Here is a 15,976-nt window from a genome sequence, read left to right on the forward strand (position 1 = left end):
CTTTAAATAAGTTAAAATTGAGTGATCTTATCCATATTTACAGTTCACTTTTGAAAAGATTAAATGTATAATGTATCAACAATACCTTACTGCATCTAAAAAATAAACCCTTTTAGTTAAGTACAACTTTAGAGATACACAAATCTACTGAAAAGCTGTTCATATGTAAAAGGGTTTACATTTCAGATTCTGTCGATATGTTGAAATTGTGCGTTTCAGAGTCTATCCGAATGTGCATAAATGTATATGAGCCGCTTTAGATACAAATACCTACAAATTGTAATCCGATCATTGAATAAAAGTAGCTCTTACTGGCAGGTGAAAGATATATTCTTAAACAAACAAATCATCAACCATGCAAGAAATAAAGCATGTATGTAAAATTGTGTGTATGGCAGGAAATCTGATTCTGTGAAAATCTGCGAGACTTTCAGTGGAATTCTGTGGAGGCCTTTAACATAGTTCTCACAAACATTACTTTGTAATGCCATTACAACATATTCATCAGACCAACAAATGAGTCCAATTACCTCCCACTGCTGAAGCGAGGAATTGGAAGAGTATCGGATCTCATAGTTTATGGCATTACTGTCAGGTTGTGTGCCACTCCATTTGAAAATTACTTCGCCTTTTGTCGTCACGTTGTAATGCAGATTGACAGGTGGGTCTGGTCTTCCTGGGAAAGGCAGAAATTCACAATATATTAAATTGTTATTATTTGAAAACTGGTAATGATGCATAGAAAATAAATTATTTTATATATAAATGTATATTTATCTTTTTGTTTATACAGTATTCATAAGTAATGAAGTAATACTGATGAATAATTTACTTCATGCACTTCGCAAAGCACAGAAAAGTTCTTGAAAAAAAAAATTGTTAAGCCATTCTATGTCTAGACATCCTAAAGGTAGAACACAGTCTCATGATGTATCAAAATTCATATTTTTTAATCATTTTTATGAGATGTTGTTTTTGACAGCTCACCACTCCTGAGAGTGTCTTCAACAGTTGTCTGAGGGTGGGGAATCTGCACAATGCATGTGAAATGTGCAATGTGAAAAAGTGGTGGAGGGTGTGAATTAGGAAATAGAATGGCAGTTTAACATTTTGACACCCTACAGTTTCATAGGGGAACATCTTCAGCAAATGGAAACCAATTCCATATACAATTAAAATTCATTAATTCTAAGGTCTGGCTGAATGTGAACCATTAAGAGACATTAACAGGTGATCAATATTAAAGGAGTAGTTCACCCAAAAATGAAAATTTGACCTTATCATTTTTGGGTGAACTATTTCTTTAAGAGAGTATGAGGGCAAAACTACATTTCCAGGATAAATCCATGGTTTTCCTTTTGCTAGTATTGTTTAGTTAAAAACATAAATTTATCTGATCTGTGTCCACATTCAAGTATAAAATAGTATTATTTTGCTCTGCAGACAGTATTTAAGTCGGTCTAGAACAAGATGGCCTCAGCAGCCACTGCTTAGTTTAAAAAAAAAAAAAAAAGGTAAAGCAATTTGCTTTATTTCAATAAAAGCATTACCATTAATGCCAATCAGCTGAGGCAGTCTTTATTAACAGGCATTATCTTTTAAAACCACTACCTCACTGACACTAACATATTACAAAGTAAATGGCTTCTGCTGTTGCAATTAATACAAATAGGCTTACATTGATTGGACTTTTTATTCATTTAATGATTCACTCGTTTACTTCTTTCCAGTATAGATTCAATGTACTTTAAAGAAAGAAAGGAAGTGAAAATGTCAGGACAACTTGTTCTCTTGAAATGAAACCTAAAGGAATCGTTCACCCACACAATTAAACTTTGGACACCATTTATTCTTATTGTACAAGTGCAACAAGATTGTTTACCAAAGCCACATTATGTAACATTTAAATTATGTACTTTTTAAAGGGATATTCAGCAAAAAAAAAGACGATTCTGTAATCATTTACTCGCCTTCATGTTGTTCCAAGCCTGTTACTTTCTTTTCTCCATGGAACACAGGAGTTATTTTACAGAATGTCTAACGTTAGCATTAGCAAACCCAGCTCACTAGTTATCACCAATGGAAGATGAAAGAATTATACCAGCTCCCGCTGTGGTGTACAGAGCAGAAGTGTGGACTCATTTTGGCTTCCACTATAATGAAGGCACTAAGGCGATCAACAAGAGTCATGTTGTTTGCTAAATAAGTAATGCCAAAATTCAATAATAACGAAACGCTCTGAATCAGAGCTCAAATAACATCCGCACTGCTGAGAGCGGTGTTTAGATGAATATGTAAATATGTGCTGCGCCCTTTCCTCTCAATAACAAAATAAACACACAACAAAAATGACAGCGGTGAGAAAACAGCCATTAAGAAAGCATCTGATCATAACGATGTTGATATGTTTGCACCAGCTATGCAATTCGACACTCCACTCAACTTACGGTATATTTATTTATATAGCACTTTATACAATAGATTGCTTTAAAGCAAGCAGCTGTGCTAAATATGACACAGGTACTGAGCGCATTAGCGAATAGCAAACATGTAGCTCCTCATCAACAGCTATAATAATGGAGCGCTATTAAATATGAAGCAAAAGACTGTGGACTTCAGACACACATATCAGATTAGCTCAGAAGATAACAACAGATGTATTGTCCTCTTGCAAAGCTATACTTTGGTGGCTTAAGCCCTGATTACTGTCGAAAGCCCCTGATTTTTCATTCACGTTATAAACATCAAATGAATCTAGATTTTAATATTACTTCTTGCCCTTTGTTCACCCTAGCCTGGTGGTGATGAAAAAGAGAAAATGTTGTTTTCAAGCTAAACATAATGTATTAAACAGAGGTCTTGAAACAGATGTCACAATTTATCACCTTTCTTAAAGGGTTAGTTCATCCAAAAATGAAAATAATGTAATTTATTACTCACCCTCTTGTCATTCTACACCCGTCAGACCATCGCTCATTTTTGGAACACAAATTAAGATATTTTTGATGAAATCCAATGGCTCAGTGAGGCCTCTATTGCCAGCAATGTCACTGAACCTCTCAAGATCCAGAAAGCTACTAAAGACATATTTAAAACAGTTCATGTGAGTACAATGGTTCAAGCGACAAGAATACTTTTTGTGCACCAAAAAAAACTAATAAATAATGACTTCACAGCTACCAAAGCTACCAAAGTAAACAAGCACAGGAACGAAATCAATGACTTGACTTCAAAACATTTCCGAACCACTGAGTCGTTATTTTGGGGGGGGTTTTCGGCGCACAAAAAGTATTCTCATCACTTTATAATATTAAGGTAGAACCACTGTAGTCACATAAACTGTTTTAAATATGTCTTTAGTACCTTTCTGGATCTTGAGAGGTTCAGTGACATTGCTGGCAACAGAGGCCTCACTGAGCCATTGGATTTCATCAAAAATATCATAATTTGTGTTCCGAAGATGAACAAAGGTCTTACGGCTGTAGAACAACATGAGGGTGAGTAATAAATGACATAATTTTCATTTTTGGGTGAACTAGCCCTTTAAAGTATTGCAGTATATCGTAACCCCTGTATCGTGATGCATATCGTATCGTCAGATTATTGGCGATACACAGCCCTTCTGAATATCCATTTAAAATGTAACTAATTTAAATGTAACATAATGTGGCTTCGTTAAACATAAACAATCTCATTGCATCTGTACAATGACAATAAAGAGCTTGACTTAAGGTTCAGACCTCTGGTAAGTCATTTAACCATGCCATAGTGAAATTCCATTTCAATCCACTGCCTGGAAAACCACTTAAGAGAGATGTGTATTCTGCAGCCCCCAGTCCCAAAGAACAAACACACCCTAAAACACCTGTTGCCCTGGCATCGGTGAAATAACTAAAATAACATGCTACTAGCGGTATGATCAGTCATTCTGCCACTTTCTGTGCAAGATTACCATACCATTTTACCTTGGTTAGTAAATAATAATCATTTACAAAAATCATAAACCGTAATTGAAATGCTTGCCCATTTCTACTTGAGTTATCAAATAAAATAAAAGGCAGTTTAAATAATGAACAAAACTAAATTATCAGTTTTCCCCAATAAAGTTTGTGATATGAGACCATGTTTAAGACCTACATGTAGAAATATGAAATACCTGAACCTGCAGTACATTTTGCCATAAGGAAACTCAGCAGTACTAGTAACTTTACAGCTACCAAAGTAAACATGCACAGGAACGAATGAAATGAAATAGCTGGTCTTGCTTTGATAACAGAAGAATAATGACATTGGCATTATTCCCATAACTGTTCTGGAAATCACCTCCAAGCAACAGGATTCCAGTTTTGATCGATCAGAATGATTTGATCAATCGATAGATCCATAGATCAATAGATAATACTTCTTAAAAATAACTGTAAATCAAAATGCAATTCTTACTTAGATGATATGAACTGATTTGCATCTTCGGTAACAGTGCGGTAGTCCCATTCGCAGATATATTGATGGTCAACAAGACAGTTGCATCATTGCCATGAAGAGAAACAGAGCACGTGGCAGTATCTTCCCCGGCACACTGAGCAGTATGGTTTTTGTCTGAAAGTATATCCATCTGTAGACTAAAATGAAAAACAAAAAAGGTAAACAATTGACAAGGCTTATTTAATACCCATATATAACATTACATTAAGACTTCAAGGCACTCATAGACAACAGAAGTAAGTCAATTCATCATAGGTGTCCTATGTTGGGGATCAAAACAGGCTAATATTTATCACAGGGGAAATAATCTCAAAGTCAGATTATCTATATACAGGGGAGAAAAATTAAATAATATGAATTAAATGATAACGAACATTAAAAAGTTGATCGTTTATACTATAGTCTAGATGTACTATACATCATCTGCATGATCCCCCCCACACATACAGACTTAATTTGTCCTGAATCCTTTTCAAGCACAAATGGGAGCAGCAATACACCAGCAGCCATTCAGCCAATCAGTAGTATGAAAACAAAGGACTTACACTATTTGTTGAGGACTAACAGTGAACAGACTAGCAGTGGATGCTGCTCTGTGGCTCTTTGCATTGCAAATCAAATTTGTCCGTTCACCTTCAAGCCAGCACAGGATGTCCAAACAGTTTCCTGAAAAGAGATTGCATTCTCTCGTTAGCTTCTTTCATCACAGCCTATCGCAATTAGAAGCCTCTAGAAATAACATCTGCAAATTATTCCTGTCAGAACACAGGCTCATTAAATGGTGCGCAAATAACATGAAAGATACAAACACTGTGCACTGAATAAATATCAAATGAATAAATATCAATTATTCATAGTCTAGTTCAGATTCTGGCAGGATCGTTTTTAAGTTTTATACTTGCACTATTGCAGGAATCCAATAAAAGTATCTGGGGAATATTTTTTCTCTTTAAACTTTGAGTTTTATGAATGCTTTATAATGTTATGGAAAAAAAAATGTTACGGAAAAATAAGCATCTACCTCTGAGTATTTGCATTGATTCCTTTTCTGTTTTTTAAAAGACACTTTACACTTTAATAGGATTGCAAACCCTAACTTATTTTACATTTAAATGCTTTAAATTTATTTGTAGACTTTATCCTGAGGCCTACCGCAGAGAAGAGAAAGTAATGAGAATTGATTAGTATGTGTAATGGCACTCATCTACTTGTCTGGAGAGGTCAATCCTCTCAGTCTCTCTGGTTTATAGCTGTAGCTAAGACATCTTCACTTAATGGACAAGGTCATCACATGAAAATATAAACTAAACAGCTTTTTTGAGAACTTAAAATGTTAAGACTAGCTCACAAATTGCCTTTTGTTTATTTTGAACACTACTGTTTAAAAGTTTGGGGTTGTAAGTTTTTTTAATGTTTTTGAAAGAAGTCACATGCTCACCCAGACTACATTTATTTGATGAAAAATACAGTGAAAACAGTAAATCCTTCTAATATGCTGATTTGGTGATCAAGAAACATTTCTTATTATTATCAATGAAAAATTATGCTTCTTTTCAGGATTCTTTAAAGGGATAGTTCACCCAAAAATGAAAATTTGATGTTTATCTGCTTACCCCCAGGGCATCCAAGATGTAGGTGACTTTGTTTCTTCAGTAGAACACAAATGATGATTTTCAAAAAAAATGCATAAACAAATCCATATTAAACCCTGCGGCTCGTGACGACACATTGATGTCCTAAGACACGACATGATCGGTTTGTGCGATCAGACCTCACTAAGCGAGTGCTGAACGCAGTTGGACATAGTGGTGTATTAGAGGTAAAAAATGATATAAATAATGTTCGGTTTCTCAATGTGCCACCATGAGCCGCAGGGTTTAATTTGGATTTGTCTATGCATATTTTTTGACTCTTATAAATTGTGTTACCATTCACTCGCATTATAAGACTGACAGACGGCAGTGGTTGCAGTTAAAAATCATCATTTGTGTTCTACTGAAGAAACAAAGTCACCTACATCTTGGATGCCTTGGGAGTAAGCAGATAAACATCAAATTTTCATTTTTGGGTGAACTATCCCTTTAAAGAAAAGAAAGAATAGAATTTAATTTAAAAAAAAAATGGTAGCAATGTACTGCAAAAGACACTTTTTATCAATTTAATGCATCCTTGCTGAATATAAAAGTATTAATTTTTTTTATCTTTTGAATGTCAGTGTATGTAGAACAAAATGCTGACAACTATCACAAATCAGCTCATTAGAAAATGTTTTTATCTTTCCTGACAGAGCAAAAAAACATTTAAATGAAATTCAATGTATTGATCATTTCTCTGGTCTTGACGTCAAAACGTATAAAGCTGACAGAACACCGATTGTGAAGCAAACATCAATTGCATTTTATAGCTCTTCTCTGATAAAAGTGTGCTTTCTATCTGCTTAATCAGAAGATCAACAATACAGTGACTATCAACAAATATTACTACTCAACCATTTTTACAGACAGTACAGCAAAAAACAGTAATTTTGTGTAAACTTTCTTAATTTCTAAAATGTCAGCTTTGAAGTTGTAGCTATAAATTAAAAAAAAGCAATGACTGTAATATCAGACAGGATGAATTTACCAGAAAGGGCAAGTGATTTACTAGAGGATTCCACTTTCGAAGCATTTAGCAGCTGACATTGTTCTACGGTTTGGTGTTCCGAAAGACCACTGTCAACTGTCTGAGCAAAGGGCAGCTCACAACATAGCAGAGACTTCCACTTCAGGTCTTCATAAACACCATCCCTGCCATCAGAAGGACTCAGAGCAGCAAGACCTGAAACACAAGGAGTGACATTGATTTGCAATGCTATTCAAATCTAACTATCAAACAGTGGGAAAACACATATGGCAGACCAATGCCATTTCTAAGAAAAAAACATCTATAGACAGATTCAGTTCTCAGAAGTGCTCAGAACTGTACATTCATCTGAAAGCTGCTCAAGGACGACACAACTTGTGCAGAACTGCAACATAAGTGAGCCATCACATATTTCTAGGAGTGTGACGAGACAGGTAGCTCACGAGACGAGACAAGACTCGATATTGAGTTCACGAGAACGAGACGAGACAAGATTTTTACACACTATTTTTAAGAAATCCTCAATGACTACAAAAATATTCTGCAGGTGGATTTGAAATGTTTTAACTAATCATCTTGTAATGAATGTAATTTCAGTTCTACTTTCTGGGTATGAATTATCATATGCAGTAAAAGACAACAATATTCAAGCACTGTAAAAGGTTTTGCCACTAACTCAACTGACTGACTTCTCTTCTGTATGATTTCAGTCTCTTTAGGCCTTACTGTACATGATTTATGAGCTTCTACAACTTTTGACCTCCTAACTGAACTCCTTTCCACAAACTGATCATAGAAATAAAAACATTATAAATAAAAATGGTAACACTTTACAATAAGGTCTCATTTATTAACATTAATGTATTAACCAACATCAACTAACAATGAGCAATATATTTGCTACAGTATTTATTAATCTTTATGTTAGTTAATAAAAATAGTCATTCATTGTTAGTTCATGATAGTTCACAGTGCATTAACTAATGTTAACAAATGAAACCTTCTTGTTTGTGCTTAATAAGATTAAGAGAAAACTGTTATTCATTTTTATGGTAACACTTTACAAGTGCAACCATAATCGCACTCTCTCAATATTCAAAGTGCAAATAAGACCAAATTTTTCTTTGATACAGAGCTAAGAGATGGTTACAACTACACAGCCCAGCCTAAAATAGCTTACAAATTGGGAGATATTTGCATTCATCAGGGAGCCGCTTTCAAAATGTGGGGTATTGAAATCGCGTTTGAATGCGCGCTCGCGTTTACTTTCACTTTCAGCGATTGCGCGTAACTCTGTGAATATGGAGCGGCGGCAACCGTTATCCAACTGAATTAAATGTTTTTTATTTAAAATTCAAAGCAAAACGACAGTGGAGGCGTAATGTAAACGTAGCGGTGGCATATTCTTTCCTAATCATCCTAACCACTCTGTCATGGGCATATCACGAGACTACTTTTTACCTCGACGAGAAATCTCGTCACATTTTAGTCTCGCGAGATCTTGTGACACAAGATCTCGTCACACCCCTACATATTTCCAAACAAAGATTTTTCTTGAGATTTCTTGAGTGTGTGTGTGTGTGTGTGTGTGTGTACTTACTATTTTAAGAAAATCGTAACAATTTCAAGTTATTTTTTTCAAATAAAGACTGCAATTATTTATTAAATGTAGTGTGTTATGTACCACTAATGTTACTACATGGATGGAACACTAAAAAAATAATGACTATAAAATAATGACTATTTTCAAACAAGTTTCTCTCCCCCCATCTGCCATTGGTTAGTAAGAGTTACTGTGATTTTCATAGTTTCCAGTCACATGACTGGCACAGAGACCTGGAGGGCAAAACATCCAAAGAACTGGTGCACAGGCCTGCCCATTTTCCATATGTTTAACAGCCACAAATATTTAGATCACCTCTCAAATGAAGGAAATTGTGACAGGCTGGTCAGGATGGTCAAACTCAGTTGTCTCTGTATATTAAACTGGGAAAAATATTTTGACATTAAACTTTAGGGATGCACCAATATTACATTTCTGGTTGACTCCGATAAGAGTTAAAGGATTAGTTCACTTTAAAATGAAAATTACCCCAAGCTTTACTCAGCCTCAAGCCATCCTAGGTGTGTATGACTTTCTTCTTTATCATGAACACAATCAGAGTTATATTAATAAATATCCTGACTCATCCAAGCTTTATAATGGCAGTGAACAGGACTAATAAGAAAGTGCATCCATTCATCATAAACATATTCCACACGGCTCCAGGTGGTTAATAAAGGCCTTCTAAAGTGAAGCGATGCATTTGTTTAAGAACAATATCCATATTTAACAAGTTATAAAGTAAAATACCTAGCTTCCGCCAGACCGTCTTCCATAGTCAACTTATAAAGAAAGCATAACTGACGTTGCGTTTATGCGTTTATAATGGATGGATGCACTTCAGCTTCGTACTCGTTGGTCCCATTCACTGCCATTATAAAGCTTGGATGCGTCAGGATATTTATTAATATAACTCCAATTGTGTTCATTAGCAAGAAGAAAGTCATATACACCTAGAATGGCTTGAGGGTGAGAAAAGCTTGGGTTAATTTTCATTTTAAAGTATAAATAGAGACCAAATTTTTCTTCAAGCATGATACAGAGCTAAGAGATGGTTACAAATACACAGCCCTAAGATAGCTTTCATATTGGGAGTTATTTGCATGCATCAGGGAGCCGCTTTCAAAATGCGGGGTATTGAAATCGCGTTTGAATGCATGCTCGCGTTTTACTTTTGCTTTCGATTTCACGATCACGCACACTCTGTGAATAGGGAGCGGCGGTGCTGAGCGTGCATTCTTCAAGATCAGATATTTGTCATACGCTAGACTCTGTTGTGCAACGAATCCTCCGCCATGGTATTTCAGTCATCTCGTCAATTACTCTCGTCACGTGATCAGTGAACTCTGATTCCTTCTGCACTACGTACGACTCTGCAATTCGCTAAATGGTTTTTATTTCTATAAAAATCAAAATGACAGTGGATGCATAGCGTAAACATAGCGGTAGCGTATTCAATCCTAATTTCACCCTCACACTCCCATCATGGCAATATCACAAGACAGCTTTTCACCTCGACGAGAAATCTCGTCACACCCCTACTAAAAACTACAATCAATCATTTTAAATGCTAAAAGTAAATTTAGGCATCACAACAATATAATGTATAGTTCAGTATGAATCATCTGATAATCAATATGGCACTGATATATCGTGCATCCCTATTCATTTACATTTACGTTCATTCATTTAGCAGAAAGCGACAACATTATCCAAAATGGCAAAACACTTCAGCCTCAGTTACCAGTTGCACTACTGTTAGCCTGAAGGCCTGTGGCCCTTTCTCATCTATACATCTGTATATACGTGAGGCCCCTGGGTGGCTCTTATAAGTTTATAGTCTGATTCATGATGTGGGTGTAATCACCACCCCTTATTTTCAATCTCTCTCTCTCTCACTATCTCTCCGTCTTTTCCTATCTCTCTGTCCATTCATCAGCCTCCTGCACTCTGTGCGCTGAAGCATAACCCACACTAATGCATCTGAGGTGGGCAGAGGGACTGTTGACAGCTGGTGGGTGTCCAGCATGCTTTGTAGGTCTTTGCCTCGACAGCAAATGGGAAATGGAAAACAATGAGAATACGCTAGACAGCGGGTCAGGATAACACAGAGATTTTGAATGAAAACAGGAAGCATAATTTTAGCAAAGAAGGAACAATAAATGCATCAACGACTCACCTTGTGAAACGGCAATGAAATTCACAAGAAGCATAAGCATGATAAACAAATACCTGCGGGAAAGAGAGGACATCTGTAAAATGGTTCAGTATGGATATGACTCACTAACTTCTTTTACACTGGAATGATCAAATCTTTAAGCTCAAACAGTGTGACGGTGTTCAGTTTACTCATTATACATCAGAGTCCCTTTATAATGTTGCCTAATTCAAAAGGCTTATGTTGTTGTTTTGTTAAAAAGCTTCAAACAAAATTACCTAGATTTGTACATTTTTTAATTAACACATGACTCGTGCCTATTGAAATATGTATCACAATGCTAGGTTATTGCTATGCAGTGTTATTTTGGTTTTATTTATATACTATTATAGTTTTTTATTCATATTTTGAATTAGCTTTTTTTTTCTTTTTCTTTTTTTAAAGATTTATTTTTGGCGTTTTTGCCTTTATTATGATAGGACAGTGATTAGACAGGAAGCGAAGTGGGAGAGAGAGAGGGGGACGGGATCAGGAAATGACCACGAGCAGGGACTCAAATTCGGGTCACCTGAAGCGCATTGGCGCTACATGTCACCGCACTGCCCTTGAGGCCATCGGCGCCGATTTATTTATTTATATATATATATATATATATATATATATATATATATAATTTCTGTTTACCGTAGCTTTCATTTATATTAATTTAGGTTTAGTAATTTTACTTCAACTTATTTTATTACAATCAGCTGCCTAAGCAACATTTCTAATTTTCTTGTTTTTCGAATTTAAGTTTCTCAAAGAATATTTATTTTTTATTTTATTCCATCTTGATCTCACTTAACGAATATGATTTTTAACAGTGAAAATACTAAAAATATTAGTTAACTACAACCACACTGCTGGAGTGTTTTGAGTAGTTGCTATTGGAGAATTTGAAAAGATTTATCACTCGAGTCCCACCTTCAATGTAAGTCTATAAGGGATGGACCATTATAACAGTTCTCACTGATACCGATAAATGCGATAATTATTTTCACGTTATGGCCGACATTAAAATGTGATACTTTATTTGTCTAAAATAAAACGCTCATCTTAAATGCTTCAAGTAAATTTAGGCATCACAACATTATAATGTACAATATGAAAGATTAGCTAAAGATTACATTAAACAGTATCATTAAATTATTGTTTTTTTTTTTTTTAGTTTAACTGTGGTTGAGGAAAAAGGTAAATTAACATACACAATTAAACACTCACTATCAGATATCCAATATCGACTGATACCGATACATTTAAAAATCATAATTATCAGCTGATAATCAATTTGGTATCGATATACAGTACAGTGCAGCTCTAAAGTCTATGAGATTATATTTTCTATTTTGTAAGTCAGATTGCTTAAAATCAATTAGCACGACTCTCCCCATCAAGCTACATGATTTGGAAAATGTTAAGAAAGACAATAAAAAGAATGTGTCATCCAAAAAAAATTGCATGAAATGTGCAATATCACATGGCTAGTTTTATGTACTCCTCAACAAAACAACTCAACCAAATTACAGAAATGAAAATTCCCTCTCATTAACAATTCATTAGCCATTAAGAAATGAGTAATCAATGACAAGTAATAGTCAGCACGGCTATAATCTAAGTCCTCATAGAATCTAATTAGAGATACTTACATCATTTCACTTGATCGTGAGCATAATTTCTCTTCTTGGTGGAGTGATGGAGTCTGTGACGAGAGAGAATAAGAGAAGAATGGTGACAAGAACCTCTGTGTGGAAAAACTCTTAGACAGACAAATTAGATTTACACAAAAACACTGAAGAAGAAAAACGCAGGCATAGTTTTACTCTCTTAAGGGACACAGACTTCATTTCTGAGTCACTTAATGGAAAGTAAAGCAGGCAAAACGTTTTTGGAACGCATTTCACGTGTCAGGCAGTAATATGACACCGGTTTCAGACTGAATTACTCTGCTCTGACCATATTTGTTTTTGATTTACTGGCGTACACTCTCTGACGAGGCAAGTCACCTTTTTTTTTTTTTAAATGATGAGCATGACTGCTTCCCGAATTCTGTTTTCTCAGTACGTGAATGTATTTAAATTCTAAGGTACATTTAACGAAGTGTAACACCGTTTTGATTGTGTGCCTGCGCAAACATGTTAATGACAACAACGCCCATGTTTAAGCATTTCCTGGCATTTTATTCTAAGCAATATTGTGAAATCAAAAACCTGTTTTGCCAAAATGATGCAATGACGTTCCAGCCAGTACACAAGTGACAAAGTAAATGGATAAAAAAATGTCAATACCAGTGTTTCATTACCTTCCTTGCATTCAGCAAATATAACACTACAGACCCCATAATGCAATGTTTTTAACACCATCTGTTAGAGCCACCTGGAGTTGCTGTTGAACCAAACATGATATAAGATAATCTGACATAAAAACAGATCAGACATGAATATGGAGGGAGATGAAGCAAGTGGCCATTCATGTAAAGCCTTTTTCCAGGAAGGCTCTTGTGATAACATCCTTGTATATTCATGTAAAAAAATCAAATATCAAAACAACGATGATGATGTTCAATTTTGTGTCAACAACATAAATCAAATGATAACCAAAATGAATATTAACAAATGCTGGAACATCTCAAAGTTGATACACTCAGTGAGTTGAGTGATTTGATTATTGCAATGAGAGAAAACAGTGATATAGTGAAGCCACTCAAAACAGAGTCCCACATGTTCTGGAAGTTGCATCAACATGTTATTATCAAATTAAATGCAGCAGAACTGGGCAAAAAGATCAAACCAATAGATGTTAACCCCCAAATGACCAAGTGACACAATAGTGATAATTAAAGCTGTTAAGGGGTTTGAACCTACATCCTTTCAGTTACTAGCCTAAACAGATCTCTAACCATTTTTAATTACAATGACTTTTCAATAGAGCATTATGAATTGAAGAAGTTAATATGAAATTGGAATCCTACACTCCTCTTCTGATTTTCTACACTGCCACATATGTAACGTGAAGTCCAAGACATATCTGCTAATTGATTATTTCAAATGGTTCCTTTCAAAGGACTGGTTAAAAAAAAAAAGTACAATAGGTTTCCTTTTCTTAAGCGGCCTTGGTTCTAGAAGTATTTTTTCTATGGAGATTTTTAAATAAAATCTTCATGAAGAGTTATAAGACATGAAGCACACAAACCACCTTCAAAGTGGTTACAAACTTTGACTTGAAGCAAAAAAGTAGTTACAATATTGTGTTACTCCCTAAAAAAGTAACTAATTGTGTTAGTTACTTTTTATGGAAAGCAATTTGTTTTATTACTTTTGCATTACTTTTTCTCACCTGGGCTGGGTTTGCTTGTTTGCTTTTTAAAAGTTTTCTTTTTGGCAAATGTAAAGGCTTTTTCAGGAGGCACAGTGGTTCAGTGGGTAGCACTATCACCTCACAGTAACAAAGTCATCGGTTCAAGTCCCGGCTGAGCCAGGAGGCCTTTCTGCACGGGTTTCCCCAACAATCCAAAAACACGCAGTATTAGAGAGGCAAAATTGTCATGTGTGTGAGTCCCAAGCCATGTAATGGGGAGGCTTGGGGAAAGACCTGGCAACCTACCTTGGAAAAATCATCATCAGGAAAATTTATGGACTGTCTCTTGCATATGGTGAGAGATGATTAATGAATGAATGCAAGGTTCTTTCACTCTAAAAGTGAAATGAATAAAGCCCGTTAAAACCAAGAATGATAACTATAAAGACATATTATATTTTCTCCTACTGGACTGTTTATGTTATAAACACAGTGCAGCACTTCCAGGTTCTACATCAGAACGTCGGTTTAGTATTGGCTGACGCTGTAAATGTGAGCAGCACGAAGAATGCGTGTGATGCTGACGCAGGAGCCGGCCAATAATGAGCCGGCATTCTGATGTAGAACCCAAGACCGCTGCACTGTGTTCAATAGTTCAACAGCATAGGAGACTGACAGGGAAGAGAAGAAATTGTTGAATTAAGTCGTTTTTTTTGTTTAGTTTTTGTGCACAAAAAGTATTCTCAGCACTTCATAAGATTAAGGTTGAAGCACTGTAGCCACATGGACTATTTTAACGATATCTTTACTACCTTTCTGGGCTTTGAAATTTGGAATGGTATTGCTGTGTATAGTGAGATCAGAAAGCTCTCAGATTTCATCAAAAATATCTTAATTTGTGTTCCTAAGATGAACGAAGGTCTTGCAGGATTGGAAAGACATGAGGGTGAGTAACCAATGACAGAAATTTCATTTTTGGGTGAACTAACCCTTTAATTGTCCACACAATGCAAAGTTGCAATATCCATTTTGGTGGACATTTCATTACAGACTCTTGGCTTATGTTATTTTTCACTAGGTATTCAACTGTTAAACATGACTATTTTAAAAAATAAGTTGAAAAAACTTGATGGGTCCAACAAAGTAGGCCTATGACTAACAACCTTGTAGCTCACAGTAGGTCTGTCTCTAAAGTTGTATACGTTATTGTTAAAAATCTGTTCTCCTTGGGAGAAAATGCATGGGATTTTTACTTCTGTTGAACTCTATTCAGAAAAACTCTATTCAGAAAAATCCAGAAATAAGCAGTAATATTTTTCTGAAATCTATTCAGAAAAATATTACTGCTTATTATGGATTGTCAACTATGTTTTATTATTAAGGATGTTTACAGTAATTTATTGCACCATTTCAAATTGTAGTATCCATTATATAAAAAACTAAGAATCTAAATATAATATGCATAATTCACATAAAATAATGCATTACACATTAAATTGTCATACAAATATAACTTTCGCCCCATCAGTCAAATCCTCAGTTATGTCCACATGCTCTAACTATCATTCAGCCCTTCGGCTCACTGTGAATCGGATGATTCTCAGTTCAATTAATCCAATTTAGTGAGTTGTGTTGACTCACGAACTGCTCGGACCGATTTGTAAACCGGTTCAATCGACTCACTAATAGTTACTTCCAACTCAAAATAACTATTCGTCCACGAATTGGACGTCGTTATTGACAACATGGACAAGGAAACACCGTCATTGCTCCGGACA

At 35.3% G+C, this 15,976-nt stretch overlaps 1 protein-coding gene across 3 annotated transcripts in view; it reads right to left on the reverse strand.

Moving 5' to 3' along the window:
* lepr (leptin receptor) overlaps nucleotides 1-15,976 on the reverse strand; it is a 58,779-nt gene that overhangs the window by 24,076 nt on the left and 18,727 nt on the right. For all 3 annotated transcript variants that reach the window (XM_048199887.1, XM_048199888.1, XM_048199886.1), the window contains 6 exons: nucleotides 12,551-12,603; nucleotides 10,887-10,939; nucleotides 7,105-7,299; nucleotides 5,028-5,148; nucleotides 4,441-4,619; nucleotides 531-676 (listed from right to left, as the gene is read on the reverse strand). In XM_048199887.1, the coding sequence (XP_048055844.1) occupies nucleotides 531-676; nucleotides 4,441-4,619; nucleotides 5,028-5,148; nucleotides 7,105-7,299; nucleotides 10,887-10,939; nucleotides 12,551-12,555 (699 nt within the window). In that variant the 5' untranslated portion in view covers nucleotides 12,556-12,603. The remainder of the gene's footprint in view (nucleotides 1-530; nucleotides 677-4,440; nucleotides 4,620-5,027; nucleotides 5,149-7,104; nucleotides 7,300-10,886; nucleotides 10,940-12,550; nucleotides 12,604-15,976) is intronic.

The sequence above is a fragment of the Megalobrama amblycephala genome, linkage group LG8 (genome assembly GCF_018812025.1).
Source record: "Megalobrama amblycephala isolate DHTTF-2021 linkage group LG8, ASM1881202v1, whole genome shotgun sequence".
In the NCBI taxonomy this organism is placed as follows: domain Eukaryota; kingdom Metazoa; phylum Chordata; class Actinopteri; order Cypriniformes; family Xenocyprididae; genus Megalobrama; species Megalobrama amblycephala.